The sequence below is a fragment of the Lucilia cuprina genome, chromosome 6, assembly GCF_022045245.1.
Source record: "Lucilia cuprina isolate Lc7/37 chromosome 6, ASM2204524v1, whole genome shotgun sequence".
NCBI classification, from domain to species: Eukaryota; Metazoa; Arthropoda; class Insecta; order Diptera; family Calliphoridae; genus Lucilia; species Lucilia cuprina.
In genome coordinates, this window is record NC_060954.1 from 31,555,052 (window position 1) to 31,578,401 (window position 23,350).

Here is a 23,350-nt window from a genome sequence, read left to right on the forward strand (position 1 = left end):
TTAAAAAAATTTATTAAAAAATCCATGGTACTTACCTAAAAAAAAGAAAGAATAATAAAATTTAAATACTATTAAATAATAAAAATATATCAATTAGATTTAAATTTAAAATAGATTTCTTGCTAAGGCCAGATTTTTGAAAACATTGTATGACTAAATTTGTTATTTAAACAAAAACTGTCAAATAAATTGTTATGTATAAATACTTATATATATAATTTACAAAAATAAAAAAATTACAAAAAATTTCCGATCATTTAAACAAACTTTTAGCTATAAAATGGTTTAAATATTTAAGAAAAATGTAATCAATCACAAATTATTAAAAAAAAAAACTATAAATTAATTCATTTATATTGTAACTTGTTGCAATTAGTATTGGAAATAAATTTGTATTTAAATAATCTGACGAACACATGTCACTGAACTATGTTAATTATTTTTTTTTACTTAATTTAATTAAACGGTTGTTTTTGTTTTTGAGATGTATAATTCTCTCACTGGCAACACGTTTAGTAATAGTGGATTATAATAAATTTACAATAACGATGTATGATATAATAGCATTGTTTAAAGGCAAATTATAAAAATCATTGAGAGTTGTTATAAGATAATAGGAACCAACTTAAACAAAAAATGAAGTATTATATTATTAATATTTCGGATCTTGATTTGAGTTTCCTTTGTTATATTGATATCCAGGTTTTTTATTTAATAAAGATTCTTTAATATGCAACTAAATTTTAAATGGAGTTTGATCAGTATAAAATTTGAATAACGGCATTTGCAGCGGAATATCCATAGTATATTTTTAGCACTACAGTATCATGTGTTAAAAAAACCCAGTTACATTGGGGACACCCTTTATAATATAATTAAAATATGTACTTAAATTAATTTCGTACATACGTGTATGTACATTTTAAACTAAAGGTAAAACTGTCTGAAATAGTGTTAGGAATTTAAACATATAACCTTTTAATAAGTATTTTATTATTAAACAGTCCAACAGCTACTTTCCCATATGAAAAATTCTAAATGCACAAGAAACTGTTGGTATATATATATTAAAATAATTATAATATATATATATATATTATATATATAATATATTATATATATATATATATATATATATATATATTATATATATATATATATATATATATTATATATATATATATAATATATATATATATATATTACATATTATATATAATATATATATATATATAATATATATATATATATATATATATATATATTATTATATATAGAATATATATTATATATATATATATATATATATATATATATTATATATATAATATATATATAGAATATATATATATATAATCTATAATTATATTATATATATATATATATATATATATATATATTATATATTATATATATATAATATATATATACTCTGCTTTAAAATAATAAATTTTTTCAGTTCATTGGGATTAAAAAATAATTGGAAGCTTTAAGTTAATTTACCACAAAAAACTAATTAAAAATTATTGCTTTCAAAACACTGTAAGTATGTCAAAAAGACACAGACAAAATTCGAGACACCTAGACTTAATTTTGGGTCGTAGAATCTAGTGGCATACTCAGAATAGTGGCATACATGAATAGTTGATCGGGAGATATTGCGTTTAAAAGTATGAACTTTTACGAGGTGATATTTTTTTTAATTTTCAAAAAAAATTTTCATTCATAAATATATATGCTTTATAATTCAAATGGACTCTACTTTCATGTATTTATTTACTTTTCTATGTGCGCGAGTTTTGTTTTTTAAATTTAAATAATCAAAAATCACCTCAGAAACATTAAACTTTAAAATGCAATATCTCCCAATTTTTACCCAACATTTCAAAACGGAGTATGTCACTAGACTCTACGACCAAAAATTAAGTTCATATGTTTCGGCGTTTTTCTGTGTCTTTTTCAAAGTTGAAATATTACGTACAGTGAAATTAAACTTGTATGTCTAATAAATAATATAGATAGAATGCACATATATTTCCAGGTTTCATTTCATACCAATAAAAGCACTATACAAAACATATTGATATGATATTGTGAGTCCTTTTTTAAAGACATTAACATTTCTATGTTTTAAAGGTTCTTTTCAAAATTGTTACAGTGTGTTATAAATCAAATATTGCAAGAAAACTATTTAATTATTTTCTTGTTAAATAATTTTAATACATTCATTTAACTTATTGCTATTTTATATAACAGACAATATTGTTTGCCGATTTGGCGCCCGATTACATGAAAATTAAAAACAAAAAAAAAAAACAATTTAATTGAGATGATTTTTTGTTTTGATTATTTACTTTATGTGTTAGAATAGGTAATTTTAATTTATGTAAGACTATAAATATTGTAATGTATATATTAAAGACGCTGGATCCCTAATTTATGTAATGAATGCATAATAGCATCACCTAAAACGTGACTATGGTGTATACCTAGTGACCGAAAGCAACTGATGTTGTATTTATTTCAAGAATTTATCGTCGATTAAAAAGTGTCGAATTTCAAATAACGAATAAACCTATTAGATTGTTTTAATAAACCGATTAATTAGAAAGAAAAAAATGTACGATTTATTATAAAAGCTTTTTTTAAAAATAATGTCACAGTAATAATTTCAGAATTTGTTCTAACTTCAGGATCGAAACCTCAAATCCCAGATGTGATAGAGAAATTCTGAGGCCAAATTCGGATTCATCGCGGCTCAATCCTTTACAAAAGTCTACTTTGGTCACTGGGTCGGCCTGTGTTATCTTCAAATTTCAATCTCTAGTTTAATTACAGTTGACTTTGAAAATTATATTTCTTCTTTAAAGTGCCTGAAGAAGCCTGAATAATTTTACAATATTTTAATGTAAGCTATGGTTGTTAAATCTTACAATATTGGCAGACTTTAAACTTTCAATGTTTGTCTTGCAACATTGTCAGAGATGCTTTTTCTGGCAACGTTTCGTGTATCACAGCCTTTAGAATATATTCTTTTTAACGAATGATTACTAAATGTTCCCTGAAATTACAAATACATATTCCAAGTTGAAGGGTATTAAAAATGTCAAGTATCAGGGGAAAATCAATTGGAAAATAAAAAATTCCAACAATTTACACAAATTAACAATAACAATAACAAGAGCTACTACGACAACAGCTACAACCTTCTTTAGAATCACGTGTACAAAAACAAACGAATCAATCAAATTATCGGGAAAGGAGTGAGAGAGACACCTACGATTATATATAATGGTATTTATATAGAGCTATAGATATTACACTCATTATTATACATATGTTTGTATTTGTATACACAAACACGCACACATTTCGATAAAATTGAATTTTAATATGCAAAATGTGATTTAGAATTAAAGTGACATTGAAAATTTAGTAAATTTATTTTTAATAATTATATAAATTATATATATAATTTATTAAGATCGTTGTTAATAAATAAGAAAAAAACGAAATTAAAGCTAAAATGTTGTCAACTAAAATATTGTATTTAATATGTCTTCCGTAAACAAAAAGTAAAAATAAATAAAATTGTTAAAATATGCCCCCTTTGTAATGCGAGTATAGTAAATACATGTAGTAAATTATATATTTATTTGAAATTATAGAACTACTGTAGACTCAGTTACATTTAAGGGAAATTCATTTTCTACTGAACTAATACAGTGTGGGAGTAAGGAGATTGTTATTAGAAAAGGTTAACACGTAAATAGTTGAATAAATAGAGTGTGACAATTAAAATTAAAACTATATCAACAATATTTTACAAATTTATAATCATACTATTTTGTTTGACTTTTTTCAATTCCTTAAGATTCAAAATATTATTTAACTAAGACCAAAATTTGTTTACGAACAAAGACTTACCCAGTAAAATATTTTCAAATTTTGGTAATGAGTAGTGTTGATTTCATACATTATTTAGTAATGAGTTGTCGTTATCAATAACATAAATTATTTTTTTTAATAGAATTTGTAGACTGTTTCGGGTAAGCAGGCTTGTAAAGTAGTTATTCACCAAAATATAGTTACTATTTTACTTTTCTCCAATATTACTTGCTACTTACCGGATAAGTAAAGATTTTGCTGAGTAGGAATTTAAATATAATAAGATTTTATTTTCTATCAAAATAAAATCCAAAAAATAATATATTTTAAAAATTCAAATAAATAACGAATATATAAGATGAACGAACTAAAGTGATTTACGATCAATTTATATATTTTATTAGTCGTTAAAATAACACTTTATATTTGCCCATTTTAATTTTATTAGAAATTTAAAAATTGTGTCAAATCCAATAACAAAATTCTAAATTCCAATCTTGTATATAGAAATATACATTGGTACATATTTATTTTGATTATTAAATTGAACAGGCAGCAACAACAACAATTTGATATTATCTTTAAAAGTTCAGTGGCTTAATTTTGCCAAAAACAATAAAAAACCCGAAGACAATTTGCAAAATCATGTGATAAATATTGACAGCAATAAATACAAATTTTACTTCCGATTTTTTTTTAATAAAATACTTCCAATTAACTTAATTTGTAGTCACCGGGTACAGTATATTTAATATATTTTTAATGCAAATTTAATATAGTTTTCAATAAATTGATTAAACTAAACAACAACAACAATAACTCTACAATTAACCATTTACGCACATACAAAACTTAAATGTGCGAGAGATGTACGGTAATAAAAATATTGTTTGTATGCGAATCTCAGTTTCATTTAAATGAATAAATAATTAATCATTTCAAGTATTTTGATAAAGATGATTTGTCGTTCGTATGCGTACACATTTGCCAAATCGTCGAATGAATGTTTAGCAAACAAATTAATAAATCAACAAAATATTTATAAATTATAAAATTTGGACAATGGACCCATGTCCACTTGTCAGGTCATTAAAGATTTCTCTCGTATAAAGAAACTAAACTTTTGCTACACGTAATTAATATGACATCATTTTGTTATTGATAATTTTAAAATAAAAACGGATCATTCAATTCAGAATCAAAGTTCGATAGATTCAATATTTCTAGACATTTATTCAGATGAAAATACGTCTGAATGTGGTGAAGTACCAAATTCACACTAATTTACTTACGGAAGTACAAATAATATACATATGGATGTGAGAAATATAATTTGCATTTTACGGGTTATTTTTTATCTAGTGAAATTGCTGTGATTTATATGCAATTAAATTCATATCTATATATATGTACATGTGCATTGCAATGAATATGGGTAAATACATGTTGGAATTAAGTAAACATACATACATCGCTTAATATATAATAGTTTGCCTATGTAGCAGCTTTGAGATTTTATCGTTATAAACTATAAAATAAAAGTTTAATGTTTGTTCTTTGATGAAATTTAGCACATAAATTGTTGCCTTATGTAGCAGCTTTGAGATTTTATCGTTATAAACTATAAAATAAAAGTTTAATGTTTGTTCTTTGATGAAATTTAGCACATAAATTGTTGAAATTATTCCGTTATTTCACCTAGCACCCATACAACCGCACAGTCCTTTAGAAGCAAGTTGAGAGCTCAAAATTACGCTCTATCTAATTGGAGAAAAAAATTTGAAAATAAAAGTGTTCATTCAATTCCATAAAAAAACCAGCCGTTTAGTTTTTTTGCGTGAAATTATTGAATTATCTAGGAATTCTGCAAAAATTGGCACATCTTAGTTTTGTACAGCCATCATATTGGCTTATCTTACTCTTTCATAGTACTCCAGCAAAATCTTTACTTACCCGTTAAGTAGGCAAGTAATATTGAAGAAAAGTATAAGTAGTTACTTTTTGGAAGAATAACTACATATTTTCGTTCGACGATGACCAAAAAAAAAAACACTAACTAATTCCTCATTAGACATTTACTTCATTTATTAGCTGTGAAAATATGATTATACTATTTGTAGTCCATAGTGCAATGTAGGTCTATCCATTATTTCATATAGAGTCATATGTCTTAAACAAATTATTCCTTATAGAAACACAGATCTTTGCAACCTAAGCCCTTTTGATTACTTCTAAAAGAATTTATAAAAAATAAAATTTTGAAAGATAGATATATTTATTCCTGAAATTTGTAAATCGCTTATATTTGCACATGTTCAAACTCTAAATCAAATATTTCTTTCGCATTCGTTTGTTAACTTTTTTAATAATTATTAAGATTGCCTTTTACTAATCTATATATATAAAATTCTAACGTTACTGACTGACTGACTGATTGACTGATTGACTGATTCATCATCGCACAGCCTAAACGGTTAAAGCTAAAGAGCTGAAATTTGGACAGGGGGTTGGTCTCCCACCAAATAGATCCACTAAGAAGGGATTTTTGAAAATTCGAATGTTTAGGGGGTAAAAAGGGTAAAACGGGTAAAATCGGTAACTTCGTATCTCCTAAACTAGAAAAGATACAAAAATAGTTTAAAGCTTATCGTCGTTCATTTAAAAAATAAGCGGACAGGTGTCTGGTACTTTTTTTCAATTTCGGCCCCTTTAGGGAATAAACGGGTAAAAACTGTATTTTGGTACTTTTTTTGCGCCCCATGTATCTTTTAAACCAGTGAACATTCAAACAATATTGTTGACTCCTTCATAACTTGACGAAAAAATAAAAATATAAATTTAGTACTTTTTGGTTATTCGGATGTTTAAGGGGTGAAAATTGTACCTATTTTTGGTACTTTTTTCATAAAACATTGATTTTGGTTTATTAACTTATACATATAAATAGGTAATAACGGGCTCCCACTACGATGTTGCAACATTTTGGAATAGAATTTTTATTTCGTTTATGGGTAGAAAAAAAGTACCGAAAGGGGTAAAAACTGGAAATTTGATTTTATTCAAACACAATGATCCAATTTAGATAAAATTTTTAGATTTAGAAACACAAAATATGCTAATGTACTTTTTCATTCTCCATCTGATAGTTTTTGAGTTTTCTTTGATATTGAAATCGAAACATGAAATTAATAATAAAGAGACTTTTTGGTACTTTTCGTTCTACACAGGTATTTTCTTGAGTTTTCTTTAAAATTAAACCTAGAAGCATGAAATTAAGCATATAGAGCCCGGAGTAAGTGAGAATCTATAAAAGGGGACTTTTTGGTACTTTTTCGTACTTCGACTGGTACTTTTTGAATTTTCTATAATATTGAACCTAGAAATATGAAATTAAGCATGTAGAGCACGTAGTAAATGAGAATCTATAAAATCTATTTTTGGTACTTTTTTCATAAAACATTGATTTTGGTTTATTAACTTATACATATAAATACGTAATAACGGGTTCGCACTACGATGTTGCAACATTTTTTATTTCGTTTATGGGTAGAAAAAATGTACCAAAAGGGGTAAAAACTGGAAATTTGATTTTATTCAAACACAATGATCCAATTTAGATAAAATTTTTAGATTTAGAAACACTAAATATGCTAATGAGGTGTTATTTGGAAACCCGGTACCAAGTGATATTTTTTGGTACTTTTTCATTCTCCATCTGGTAGTTTTTGAGTTTTTTTGATATTGAAATCGAAGCATGAAATTAATAATAAAGAGACTTTTCGGTACTTTTTCGTTCTACACAGGTATTTTCTTGAGTTTTCTTTAAAATTAAACCTAGAAGCATGAAAATAAGCATGTAGAGCCCGGAGTAAGTGAGAATCTATAAAAGGGGACTTTTTCGTACTTCGACCGGTACTTTTTGAATTTTCTATAATATTGAACCTAGAAACATGAAATTAAGCATGTAGAGCACGTAGTAAATGAGAATCTATAAAAGCGGACTTTTTGGTACTTTTTCGTTCTACAAAAGGTACTTTTTGAGTTTTATATAAAATTTAACCTAGAAAAATGAAATTAAGCATGTAGAGCCCGGAGTAAATGAGAATCTATAAAAGGGGACTTTTTGGTACATTTTCGTTCTTCAAAAGGTACTTTTTGAATTTCCTATAATATTGAACCTAGAAACATGAAATTAAGCATGTAGAGTCCGGAATAAATGAGAATCTATAAAAGGAGACTTTTTGGTACTGTTTCGTTCTACAAAAGGTACTTTTTGAGTTTTATATAAAATTTAACCTAGAAACATGAAATTAAGCATGTAGAGCCCGGAGTAAATGATAATCTATAAAAGGGGACTTTTCGTTCATTAAAAGGTACTTTTTGAATTTTTTATAATATTGAACCTAGAAACATGAAATTAAGTATGTAGAGCCTGGATTAAGTGAGAACATATAAAAGGGGACTTTTTGAAACCTTTTCGTCCTTCAAAAGGTACTTTTTGGATTTTTGTATAATATTGAACCTAGAAACGTGAAATTAAGCATGTAGAGCCCGGATTAGGTGGGGACCTATAAAAGGGGACTTTTTGGTACTTTTCCGTTCTTTAAAAGGTACATTTTGAATTTTCTATAATATTGAACCTAGAAACATGAAATTAAGCGTTTAGAGCGTGGATTAAGTGAGAACCTATAAAAGGGCACTTTTTGGTACTTTTTCGTTCTTCAAAAAGGTACTTTTTGCGTTTTTTATAATATTGATCCTAGAAACATGAAATTAAGCATGTGGAGTCCGGAGTTAATTAGAATCTATAAAAGCAATCAGGGACTTGAGTGAATGAAAATTTAAACTGGAATATTTTCTGGTACTTTTTGAATTTTCTATAATATTGAACTTAGGAACATGAAAATAATAAAATAGGTCCTTTGGTACTTTTTCGTACTTCACTGGTACTGGTACTTTTAGAGCTTTCAAAAATATTGAATATATAAACATAAAATTAAACACGCAGTATCCCAATTGAACGAAAATTGAAAAAGCATACTCTGGTACTTTTTTGTTCTTTTACTAATACTTTTCGAATTTTCTATAATATTGAACCTAAAAACATTAAATTGGACATGTAGCTTCCTGATTGTATAAAAATCTTTATGTGATTTTTTTTGGTTTCTGGTTGAAAATTAAACATGCGTCATCCTGATTTAATGAAAATGTATAAAAAGGCACTGTCTGGTACTATTTCGTTCTTCAACTGTTTTTTCTAATTTTCTGTAATATTGAGACTAGAATCATAAAATCAAACTTAAAGAGTTCTCTAAAAGGGGAATTTTTGATATTGCAGATATATACATTTACAATAATGATATTTATTTTATTCCATTACGATGAGGGTAGCGAAGCACACTGGGTATAGCTAGTACTAAATATTACTGACCATTTAAACGTGTAAAAAAAACATATACATATAGAGACACACCCCTCGACACAAGAGATGAAATATTATCTATAATAATTCGACAACAAAACCCCATATCATGTATTTAATACTCGCATTAAGGCAGTGACCCATATGTTAAAATATTTCGGTAAATATTTTAACATTTTATCTAATAATTAACGCTTCTTTGAATGTTACTGTGTAAACTACTACGAAAATTATGACATTTTTATTTTATTAGTGAGAAAAAGCACATAGACAAAATATCAAATAAACAAATTATGCATATTTAATATGACGTACTATTTAGGTTTATTTTACTGATATTTATTTAATAAATGCTTCAAAAATCATATAAATAAAATGAATCATTTTTGAAATACTTGCGTACAAAACTAAACTTGTTTTAAATAACACAGAAATTAAGTAAATTAATGCTAAAAACTAAATTTTAAATGGATTTCCCCCTTTCAACGAAAAACTAAAAACAAAAGCACAAATCAATGTGCTGAGTAGTGGTGAGTGGTGCCACCACTGGCATCAAATCCATTCAAGTGATGTGATGATTCCAACACAATGGTCAAACAATTTGCTCATATTGTCTGTCTTTGAAGCTCTTGCTGCCGTTCATATCACTGTTAGTTACCATGGTCATTAAGGTTGGCGATTAAAAAGAACACAATTCCACTTCAATTATATATTAATTTATGACAATATTAAACGATCTCTCCATATCACCTACAAATTTTAATGATTTCTATGGAAATTTCCATTAACCGTAAAACACATATCGAATAAGTAGAGGTCTTGAGTTAGCAGTTTAAATTTTTAAGATTTTCTAATTTTTAACTCCGTAACTCATAATATAAAAAGACGCTTAAACTTATGTAAAAAAATTAACAATATTACAAAATAACAATATATTTATTAACAAAAACAAAACTATTTTACAACAAATAACTCAATAATAATGAAATAAATTAACGTTTTTAACAAAACTATAAACAACGGACTGCAATACTGGAATGTGAGAAACGCAATGTCATGAACCTAAAGAAATATTGTGTAGGGTGTTTATGAAAAAAACACGACAACAAAAGAAATATGAAAATAAATTAATATATATTACGTATTAATTCGCAGAAATTTTTGAAATTCTCGGTTAAAATTTTAATTATTTTAATATTTTTATTAAGAAAATAAATAAATAAATAAACAAACAAAAATCTGTAAAAAAAATTTCAATGAAATCTATAAAAGACTTTTAAACTGGATTAAAAAAAAGAGAAAAAACCACAGGTTAATTTTTGACATCAGCAGACAGACAGATAAACGGTCATATTATTTATGTGCAGGGAATTGAGTTTTAAATTTTACAACCAGCAGCCACAAAAGTCTAACAAAGAGATGGAAAACAAAAAAAAGAAAAAGCATTTGTGTGACCCAATTAAAAAAGATGCTCAAACATCCAAAATACATGTGCACCTGGCGTGGCCAGGAATGTTATACAAATAACTACACACACACACATGCAATTCTACAACTTATTATTTTCGATGAAAGAAACAGAAATGATTGATTTCATATCAAACCTATAAAATGTTACTTTAGACCAATTAAAAACGAAAAACCAAATTAGAAAGTTTTATTTCAAACATAAATTTAATTGAAAATTATCTTAATTAAAATATTCACAGATTAATATTGTGTAATTAATTACAAAATTCTGATTTAATTTCCAAATAAAGTCTTTGAAACAACAATAGAATGATTAAATCTTTTTTGATGGTTCAGGTAAAAACTAATTCGTTTTAGCAAAGATCAATAATCTATTTTTATATCTAGTTGTTTATTCAATTTAATTAAATATTTAATTTTGACAGTTTTATTTTACCTTTCTTGTGCTTTCTTTTCAATCAATATTTTAAGTGACTACAAATAGTGTTAGAGTTAAATTTAGGTCAAACCTTGAAAGACCTTGAATAATGTGCAAATGTTAATAATCATAAGACGCACATAGAAAACCCAATTAAGTACATCATTTTACAGCATCCAAAAATTACATTGTTGTTGTTATTATTACTGTATATGTATATATAAATATTTATGTACATAAATACATACGCAAACAGAAATAAATGCATACATACATACATACATACATACATACATACATACATACATACATACATACATACATACATACATACATACACCTGTGGCCAAATAATTATGTTACACTTGCATTATTGCTTTTATTAGAAAAAAAAACATATTTTCTTCTTAAAAAGAAATAAAATATAAATAAAGCCGGAAACTGCCAATCACATTAAACATTAATGTGCATTGAAAACGGATTAGAGTTCAGAGTGCAGAGTTCAATATTTAGTAACAAAATTTATATCAGGAAAAGAAAATTAAAATTTTTTTAATAGTACTTTAGAAGAAATTTCAATAATATTTAATAAATTTATTACCCGATCATGTAGATTAGATCGGTACTCAATCGGATCGTATTGGGGACTGATGAGCCTAAGAACTAAATTTTCTAAGGTTTATTCTATGGACTAATCAGTGAACTAGTCTAAAATAAATGGATTGGACTATTTAATAGTCCATTGATTTTGAAAATAAAAAATTACAAATAGATTTTTATTTTTGTCAATGCTATATGAAGGCGACAATAAATGTCGAAAAAAATATTTTGTAAATTTACTATTAGTTTTTATTTCTCTAAATATTTGTCCACTTTGTTAAAATAATTCAATGTTTATTATTTACATTATTACTATTATTTACACTAACAAATGTACCTATAAACAACAAACAAATTAAGCATTAATGCAAAAAAGGGCGTAAATACATATTTTCAAAGCGCGTTTTTATACTGTGAATATTATCATTTTAAAGATTTTTAGGACAAAAAATAATGGACTTTTGCGGACTATCTCATGTAAAGGCTGTCTTAGTTTTTAATAAATAATTCAATTTTTTAAGGTACATATGTATATATAAAACAAACATTTTAAATATCAATTTTTGAATCGAAAAATTTTAACTGAATTTTTGCAAATATTTACAAAAATATTCTCGATATTTTATAAGGATTCTAGCTATACCCAGTGTGCTTCGCTACCCTAAAAGCAAAATAAAGAAAAAACACATTTATTAATTTTCAAGATTCTAAATGTAATAGTTTTCCGGATGTATAATTTGTTACAATTCGCTAATTTATTAAGATTTTAATGTAATCGATGAACAATTTTAAAAAATCTTATAGTTTCTCAGATAAACAAGATTTTTTATTTAATTCATATAGGAAGTGCCAAGACATTCAAATGAATGTCAAAGTTCTTCATGTAGAATTTGAAGATTCTATCTCTAATAGTTTCTCAGATATACGAATTTTTCAGATTAATTCATATGGGATTCACAGTCCGGCCTTTCTTCTTCAAAATGTTCAGATATATAATAAAGTTCTTCTTGCAAAATTTAAAGAATCATGTTCTATTAGTTTCCCAGATAAACTAAATTTTGTTTTTAATTAAATGCCAGTCCGCCCACTTTTTATCCTAAATAATCATACACACACTAAAGTCGATACGACAAAATTTGAGGACTCTAACTCTTACAATATCTTAAGTATACGAATTTTGTATTTTCTTCATTTTATTTTCGTGGCATCTCGCCTACTTGAAATTTCAAATAAAAAAGTAACCTATTGTTCCTTCAGATATAGAGGAACACACAGTGAATCATTTAACAAACTTTTCTAGATTAAGATTTCCAAATGTTTTACAAAAAAGTACCAAAAATAACATATGGTTAAAAAAGTACCAAAATTCAGTTTTTACCGATCGAATGAACCGAATTTCTAAAAGGTACCAGACACCTGTCCGCTTATTTTTTGAATTAACAACGATAAGTGTTACTTTTTTGTAGTGAGGAGATATTACGTTACCAATTTTACCCTTTTTTACCCCCTAAAAATTTGAATTTCTAAAAATCCTTTCTTAGTGGATCTACATAACCAAAAATACATTTAGTGTTAAAATATCATGTTTCTAGGTTCAGCCGTTTAGGATGTGCGATGATCAATCAGTAACGCAACACTTTTATCTATAGATATGAGTTTTTGGTAAATGGTTATGCCTTTATTCGTTTCATATGTTTATTAACACAATAATATATTAACTATATCAATGTTGTTAATATTTTTTACAAATAAATAATTTGATTATCATTATTATTTTTAAATTTACATGATTAACAAGACGGGAATTTAAATGTTTTCATTCAATTATCATTCAATTGTACATACTGAAATACGCAGATATATATCTGCAGCCATACATACATATGTAGTATTTACATATGTACCTTTGTACATATAAACAGTTAAATTGCGTAACACTTGCTAAATACATTCAACATTTGTGACGTTTATAACAATTACATACATAATGGTTTAAAATGACTTCATTATCATTCAACAAATCTGGGAAAATTAAGATGATTAATGAATATTGAATATTCTCTGCGGAAAATTTATAATTAAAATTTAAAATTTTTCAATATTTATGCAATCAATTCCAAATTGATTGGAATTGCAAAATTGCAAACACAACTTGAAAAAACAAAAACAACTTGCAAAAGCAAGAGCATAATTTACAAAACCAACGTACACTCTAAATAATTTTCTAGAATGCATAACAATGAAAGTAAATAAGTTAGTCTTGTTTCATACTTTTTTTGTACATTTTAATTAGAAATGTTGTTTCTATGTAAAGAAATTATCATTCTTAAGTACATTGATTACACATTGTTTATAAATATTCGCATTTTACAGTAATGCAATTTAATCTTCAAAATTAAAAATTACCAAATATGTTTTTCAGTGCAATTTCAATGAAAAAATGCCAATATTGTGTGTGTAGTGGTGATTTTTTTATCTGCCTCTCTATCCGCCGGTATATGGACTAGAGTATCTTTTCCGAAAAAATTTATGAACTAACTGATAAGGAATTTTTATATAAATCCTTGGCCGAGTATAACTAGGGTCGTTTCAATGTCCAGGACTTTGACATTGATAACTGGATGCTTCCATAAATCCATTGAACAAAGTGAAGAAATGTTGGCTGAGCAATTGAATATGTGTAGTGGCTGTCATGAGGATCTTGACCACATGAAGGACATTCGTTAAAAGACGTCGTGACTAGCAGGCATTAGGAATTAGTTGTGCCAGAACTACTCTTGTTTTCAGCAGCAGGTTTTCTTATATAACTGCCAAGTACGACATTCATGCGGTATCCTGCGGTCGCGGAATTTATGGCGTTTCTATGAAGGTCGTTCAAAGCTGCGTATACGAGGACTGATCTAATTGATCATGACATGTCTCGGGGGAGTATCCAACTGTGTTATGTTAAAGTTATGTTGGTCCAAAATTTTGTGGAATTATCTCTTAAATTGCGACCTGTATATTTTGACAAGGTTTACATGATGAAGGACAGATGGATGGACATAGCTTAATAATAAAAATAAATTGTTATTATATGACATAGTGTTCTCAATAATCCTTTGGAATGTTCGTACATAGTTTTATTTCAACAACATCAATGGAAAATATGTTTATAATTATTAAAAAGATATTGAAAATAATAAAAGTTCGTAATTACTTAAATTACATACATACATGCATACATACATACACACATACATACATACATACATACATACATACATACATACATACATACATACATACATACATACATACATACATACATTGTAGGTACTTGCTAAGGAATTGACACAAAAAAACCTTATTTTTTAAATTTATTTCGAAAATAACGTTTAAATTTAATTTTATAGTCTTATTCACACAATAAAATTATAACAGTGACATTTGTGGTACAGACAAGTCTCTTTTGTTTTATTTATGTTCAATTATTAATCGACCAATTTGATTTGGCCATTATCATTAACAAAAACAACAGTTACCAACAATAACAAATGGCAAATGAACAATATTAATGGTTCAATCAATTTTTATATTACACTTTAAGATATTTAATAAAAAATGGTCATGAATGTATCGCCAGAAATAAAAATCGAAGTACAAAAGCTGTATTTAATCTTAATACATACAGTATGTATTCGTCTGATGATGTCGATGACTACTTTTTATTCTTCCTCGTCATCTTCTTTTTGTTAGTATTTGTATCTCTACCTGATTTTGGTAGTTTTCGATTTTCGAAGAATAACGAAATTTAACCAACATTTCACTGCAGATCCAATGAGTTATTATTATTTTCTTTTTTTAATTTTGAAAATTTTCCATATTTAAATTTAACAATCGGACTTTTGGAATTTTTTTCTTTTTTTTTAAGTTTCTTCGAGACAAAAACAAATTACTAAAGTGAAAAAATAAAGGAATCAATGAAAACAAAATAAAAAACCACAACAAACTTTCATAAAATAAGGTTAAAATTTATAAAGGTGAAATAAAAAAGATTTAGTTGCTGCCTGGTTAATGATTTCTGCAATGAAGACAATCGAGATGATTGACGACATTTACGAGCAACAGGAGACGCGTGCCAGCAGCAAGCGAACATAAAATGTAAATAACAAAATTTGTATTAAATTACAGAATAACTGGATTTAAATTTAAAATCCTTCTTAAGTACTTATGGAAAAAAATTTGAAAATGAGAATGGACTTTTGGGTGCTTGCACCTGTTTTGGGAACCTAACAATCAACTAAAAAAAAACAATAATATAAAATTTACGTCTTCATTAACCCACTTTTTATCAGATTTCTTTATTTTTTGACAGATTTTTAGTAATTTTGATAATTTTTTTAAATTAAAAAAAATTAAATTTGAAAAAATGATTGACATTTTATTCCTGAATTACGAACTTACGGATCTAAATTTACCCTCAAATTTCATTTCTTACATTCCCATTTATACTATTTCCGAAAAACTCTTGAAAGTGTGTGTAGTAAAAATTGCATTTATTCACCAAGATTTAAGATTATTGCAACGTAATTTTTAATATTTTTGTGACAGGAATCCATTGTTGCAAGTTGTGAAGAAGACCAGTAAAATTTTTTGTATACAAAATAACTACATACTACTATTAATAAATATTTAAATGTCTTCCTAATTTAATCCTTTTTTTAACATTTACTTTCTTTATGAATAATTCAAAAATTTTACGTCTTAGATTTTTTTAGATATTTTTCTGGACTTAGACTACCAAAATAAAGAAATTCATATAAGTTTTATATCATGAGCAAAATCGTTGTAAACTAGTGTTATTCACTATACAGTTACAGTTGATATGAAAACAATCTTCTATTTTCTACTCTAAAAGGTTTATTACACAAAACTTCAATTCAAAAATTGATTTTAAAACGATTTATAAAATATATTTTTTTTTTTAGTAAAACCTTAAATCCTATCTAATAATTGATTTAACTACTTTAGAAAATACAAACTTGTTTTAATATTTTTTTTTAAATTATCATCATTTCCTTAAAATAATAAACATAAAATATTACTTCAGGATTTAAATATTGAAAATTTCTTTCAAACCCCCTCCCTCAATCAATAAATTTAAAAAAGTCATAAAAATTCACTGTTTTTAAACCCCAACTGAGTTTAAATTTTTTTTATTCAGGTTAATTTTAACCAATAAAAATACATATGATAATTAATTTGTTAATTTTTCAAATTTTTGCGATAAACACACAACGATACAATGAATACAAACAAACATTATTTACAAAATGTAATCAATAAAAACAAAAATTTGAATATTATTTTAGGTCAAATTATACTCAAAGACCTTCATATTTACACTTGTGAATTTTTCGAACAGGGAATACAAACATTCGACGAGAAACACACATACACACGAAGACAAATTTGTAAAATAAGAAGTAAGAATGTATTCAATGGAAAATGTGTGTAAAAACTAAAACAAAACCTTTCGATAAATAGAACAATATTTATTCTATTTTAATAACCCAGTTAACATTGAAAAGACAGGCATTTGGAAAGCCTGTGTTGAATTTAGAATAATTTGTTTGTTTTTTTTCGTACAGATTTTGTAATTGATTGTTAATTACTGACTCATTCCGAAACAAAAACAAAATGCCCTTAAAAGTATATAATTATTTTGTTTTATTGAATATGTATTACATACATATTTACTTTTAATCTACGCGACACTTTTATTACTTTTTAAACAATAAAATTCATAAAATAAAACAAAAAACCCCTATAAATACTAAATTTCATTATAATTCATAGATACAATATTCATACAGAAAAAACATACCTACAAACGTTGTACATACAACATTTGTAAAGTATAAATATGAATAATGGCTAACTGACTGCCTGGCTGTAGTTAAATAAATCTCAATAACAATTGTTTGTTTTATTTAGTCATAAGAATATTAATTTCAATTTGTAAAAATCTATTATTACTTAAATTAAAATAAAAAAAACTACACACAACTATTACAAATATTTGCCATTATATAAACATCTATTGCCGTTTTAAATAATTTTTATTAGAAATTTTCAATAGAAATTTATAATTTTGGCATTTTTATTAATTTAATAACAAACAGAAAACTTTTAAAATTCATACGAAAGCAAACCCGAACTTAAAACAAAATACATATTTGCATAAATTAATCTGTTGAAAAAAAAGAGTTTTATTTTTAGTATTTAAATCTGTTTTTATTTACGAATATTTGCTAATAAAACAAACATGTGAATCTGTCTTTCTACACTAATACCTATCAATTTACATATTTATATTTGTACATATCTACATATATAAAATTAAAATTTCTGGGTATTTTAAATAAACATTGTTTACTCTGGATAGATAGTACTTTTTACGTTATTATTTTTCCCGTTTTTTGCATCACAAGTCAATTATTTAAAGAAATTTGTACTAATCAGTGTTATCGAAAGTGGAGATTTGTTACCAAATTGGGAATTTCAAATATGTTGTGACGGCTGATTATCGCAAAAATAAATAAATTTTTATGTTATTTTTGATGATTTTTTTAACAGATAACACTTTTACCCATTTTTATATAGATTTACTTTTTTAATTTGTCGTACTGTTGTTTTGCGGTTTAAAGCAAAAAAATTGCACATTTTCAACTTTGGGCCAATCTTTAGGTGAAGGATTATATTAACAATAATCCTCGAAAGTTGTTTTTTGAGTACTCAATTAGTTAATTTTAGTTACTAGTTAAAGCGACCAATGGAGGTGGTTTAAAATTCTTTCAACTTAATATTGGGGAGATGAGTCAAATTTTTTCTGGCAACACTGGAGAAATTAGTACTAACAATAAATAAAACATGTAGTATAACTTAAGGCTGTAGGTTATATTTTAGCAAATTCACAAACCATTTACAGGTAATATTATTGTATACCCAATTGTATTGCAGAGATGGGAGTTTTTTTTTAAAGACGATGATTGATTTATCAAAGGTTTCTAAGGGCAGGTTTCTTACTACTCAGTTAAACTAGGCTTTACTTGCTGTTAAATTAAACTCGGAATAAATTTGGCCGGACTTTAACCGATGATTGTGTTTTTCAGTTTTGAATTTAAGTTCAGTTAACTTTGTTAGTATTGCCAACTTTTCAGTAAAAAATATAAACAATAAACAGCTGTTTTTTGCAAATATCAGTTTTGTAAATTGAAAAATTTTGGAAAAAATTTTAAATAAACATTTAAAACAATAATAAATAAAATAAATCATAAAATTACAATTTATTATTATTTATTATTTTATTGTTTTTGATAATTTTTCATCATTCAGATAAACTAATATAATAAGTAACGTTACTGTTTACTGAAAAACACAAAACATATATTAAACTAGATTTAAGCAGAGCATGTAGATTATCCTTATCTGTAAAACCCGCCCTAAGACAATTTTTCATACAAAATTTGATCTATATTATAAATAAATTGTTATGAAAAACTGTCGATAAAAAATAATAAAATATATAAACTTACGGTTCAGCTTCTATCGATTTTAATTTGGCAACATAATTGGAGGGTATATAACCTTCTTGTCGAGTCTTCTTGCTACGTGCCAACCACCAATCACCCTGAAATGAAAATAAGTACATAATTTAATATTATTAAAAAATGCTAAATTTGTTATTAGAGCTGGACACAGTATCAGTGAAAGTATAGTATTATTTTATAAAAAAGAAACTTTCGTTAACGTAAAAAATTTGTATACTGGGAATTTTTTTTTTAAAATTTGTATTTTTTCCATACAAATTTTTGAACGTTTGTCGTTTCGTTTTATAAAATGATCCTGATGCAAAAATTTTTGTTTGTGTATTTATATTTAAAAATTTTAATATAAAAACTTTTTTTAGTAAATAGGATCAGCCTAAACTTTATGTGTTTTATGAGTAGCCTTTTATACATTCTATGATTTAACACTTCTTTTAAAGAACGTCCCTCATTTAAAATTTTATTTTATAAATGATTAATAAATCAAATATGGAAATTTTGTTTTATAAACCTTTTATAAAATTAACCCCCTCATTTTTTTAATTTTTCCCATACAAATTTTTTTAACGTTTGTCGGTTCGTTTTATAAAATGAGGTCCTAAATCTAAAAATGCGATTACATATTTTTCGTTTTTTTTTTTTAACCATATATTTGTTTACAAATGAAACCCAAGTATAACGAGAGGAAATAGATGTAGAAAAGTGACTACAAATAACATAGGTTAGGTTAGGTTTACACAGGTAGCCAATTTCGGCTTTACTTGGGTCCATGTTGATCCCTTTGTAAAAATACCTGTAAGAAGAAGAAAAGAGAAGAGAGGGAGAAATAGAGGAGAGTGAAAGAACAGAAACAGTTGCAAAGAGAAGGAGATGATGAGAAACGAGAAAGCCATGGCAGCTGCCGTGGATGAGTAGTGTGAGTAATAGGATTCACACCCATTTTGACAAAATCCTACAGTAATCGTTGAACAGGAGACCAATGCGTCTGGCATGGTTCCTAAATTTACAGTGGCCAGTGATTATCGATATCAGCCTACTTAACTGCGGTATTTGGAGACCAAGAAGATATTTAGACCTTTGAGGATCCATTTGTGGCCACAGTACTCTACATGTTGCGCACGTATGTTCACGCGATGCAGAGGCATTTTTCACTGATTTGCCTCTTAACTGCAAGTAGTGGTATACCGCAGAACTGATATATGTCCATTCTGCTAAGCATAGTGCCAGCTCTTGCCAATGAGTCAGCAATACCGTTGCCATACGAATTCCCATGTCTCTTTACCCAAATTAGGGTGATGTTCGAATGTCTCGCCATCTCATTGAGAGACGTCCGGCATTCATGGACAATTTTGGATGTGGAGAACACACCAGTTAGGGATTTAATAGCAGCTTGACTATCAGTATAAATTCTGATATCTCTATTAGATATCCGATAGTACCTTAGCCAATTTACCGCCCTCCTTATCGCCGATATTTCAGCCCGAAGAATACTACATTCATCATTAAGTCGGAAGGAGATTTTCGTTCCAAATTCCTCAATAAAAATGCCACCACCAACTCCTTTCGTCGTCTTGGATCCGTATGTATACACTCGGAAGCAATTAATTGGCGGAAGGAGGGATTCCTCAGACTCCGAAGAGATATGATATTGGAACTTTCTCACTAGAGACGGTACTGGAATACAATAATCAACAATGTACTGATTATCCGGTATAAGATCTAAGGAGTGAGATCGAAAAATTCTTAACATACATATATGTTTATAAAAAAGAAACCACTAAACTTACAGGTTTATTTTTTTTTTATTTGATTCAAATTATTATTACAATTTACAAAAAAAAAATATTTTTATAGTTTTAATCACTAGTGATGAAATTTTGAACCCTTTTCGGAAACCCTTCCATTAACGTTTTTATAGTGCTTTCTGTCACTTTGCTCGAACATGTAGTCCATCTCCGTTTAAAATCTACCACACTTTTGGACACCTTTTTTGTACTCTTCAATTCTCTTTTAACAAGAGCCCAATATCTCTCCACTGGCCTTAGCTCCGGGCAGTTTGGAGGATTTGCCTCTCTTGGTACAAATACCACATTATTGTTCTTGTACCACTCAAGTGCTTGTTTACCATAGTGACAGGATGCCAAGTCAGGCCAAAAATAAGTGGACACATTATGAAGTCTTATGAATGGAAGCAGCCTTTTTTGTAAACATTCCTTGATGTAAATTTCGGTATTTATAGAGCCCGTTGTAACAAATGATTGGCTTCTTTTGCCGCAACTGCATATTGCTTGTCATACCAAGAACTTTCTGGGAAATTTTGTCTGCTTTTGGGTCCTAAACTTTTCTTCAACATTCTCTCGAGCATCAGCAACATAAAACTTTTGACCTGGAAGTTGCGAAAAATCTGCCAGAACATACGTTTCGTCATCCATTATGCAGCAAGAATATTTTTTATAAAACTTGACTTCAATTTCCGTGCTCTGTTTTTGGCCTCTAAATTTTTAGCAGCGTTCCTGACAGGAACTTTTTGAGCCTTGTATGTTTTTAAACCTGCATTAGCTTTAACTTTTCGTACCAAATAGTCCGAGCACTGAGCTAACCGAGCTGCTTTCCTACCGGATGTGTTGGGAGCTCTTTTGAAAATGCGTTCTATTTTTTTGGCTTTAGAAACATCATGTGGACCATTCCTTCTACCTGAACCAGGTTTTCTATCAACTGACAAGTTCTCCCGGTACTGTTTAATAACATTGGAAACAGTTTGACGGCAGACCTTTGTATGCTTGGCCAACTTTTTGAAAGACCAAGTTGGGTTTAGTTGAAAATATTTAATAATTTTAGTACGCACTTTTTTCTGGTCACTCATTTTAATCAGATTAACAAAAAAATAATATAATTGACATTACACATAATAACTGACATGTTTTTCAAAGGTAACTTGATCAAAAAAAAATCAAATAATACTTTGGTTGAAAAATGTAATGAAAAACGTGTGTTAAGAATTTTTCGATCTCACTCCTTATGATCCTAGCATGGCCTATGGAGCATTGATTCCACTTGCCAGTTACACTCAATCTGTCCGCAGTTGACATAGCCAATTTTCTTGCAAGGAGATCGACCGAGAGCCAGTTGAGCATAGTGAACAGCGAATGTTACAAATAACATTCGAAGCACATCAATTTTGGTGAGAAAGCAATGTAATTGACATAAGTGCGTCGTTCCCATGACAATTGGATCTTCGCTCCGGAAAGAACTATCGGCCACAGGAAAGAACTATCGGCCATAGTCGAGCTGTTACAACAACAACTTAAGTGCGTCTTTGAAAGAATGTGATTTATTTTTGACATTTAAATATCGAATTTTTACTGCTTCCAATATAATAAGATAACATGTAGTTCAAAGTTGTCAAAAATGAACAACATTCTTCAATGACATGCTAATATTAAATTCAGAGGATTTTCACCTGAATTTAAAACAATTCTGGTTACTGTATATTTTTTGACACTTTTTTGATTGGAAGTTTTTTATGAATAAGGAGTAAAATTATATGTTTATACTTTTTAAATTAAGTACCTTGTTATATAAAAATCCATTTATTATAATTTTGACTGGGTGTTAGCAAATGTGCCTAACATTGGTGCATCATAACGACAATTAACCAAAAACAAATTACTACAGTACATATTGTAAAATTAACATTAGCATGTTGTGTTGTTGATAGAAAAGCTTTAAGTTTTTTTTGCAATAAACAAATTAAACAAAACACATTCTGTACGATGTAAACAAACTAAAAAGCTTTTGCTTACAGTTAGAATATTCAATTATTTGATTTTGTATTTACTTAGTTATGTATTGAATAAGATTTTCTTTCATATACACATGGGCATAATTCATATTATTTTATTAAACTTTTATAAAAAACATTTTCATACTAAAATAAGACCTATAGACAAGACCCATTTA

General features: G+C 27.1%; 1 protein-coding gene across 3 annotated transcripts in view; it reads right to left on the minus strand.

Moving 5' to 3' along the window:
* Nucleotides 1-23,350, minus strand: part of LOC111675348 (tyrosine-protein kinase Src42A) — a 101,789-nt gene that overhangs the window by 58,388 nt on the left and 20,051 nt on the right. For all 3 annotated transcript variants that reach the window (XM_023436096.2, XM_023436095.2, XM_046954926.1), the window contains exon 2: nt 19,379-19,473. In XM_023436096.2, the coding sequence (XP_023291864.2) occupies nt 19,379-19,473 (95 nt within the window). The remainder of the gene's footprint in view (nt 1-19,378; nt 19,474-23,350) is intronic.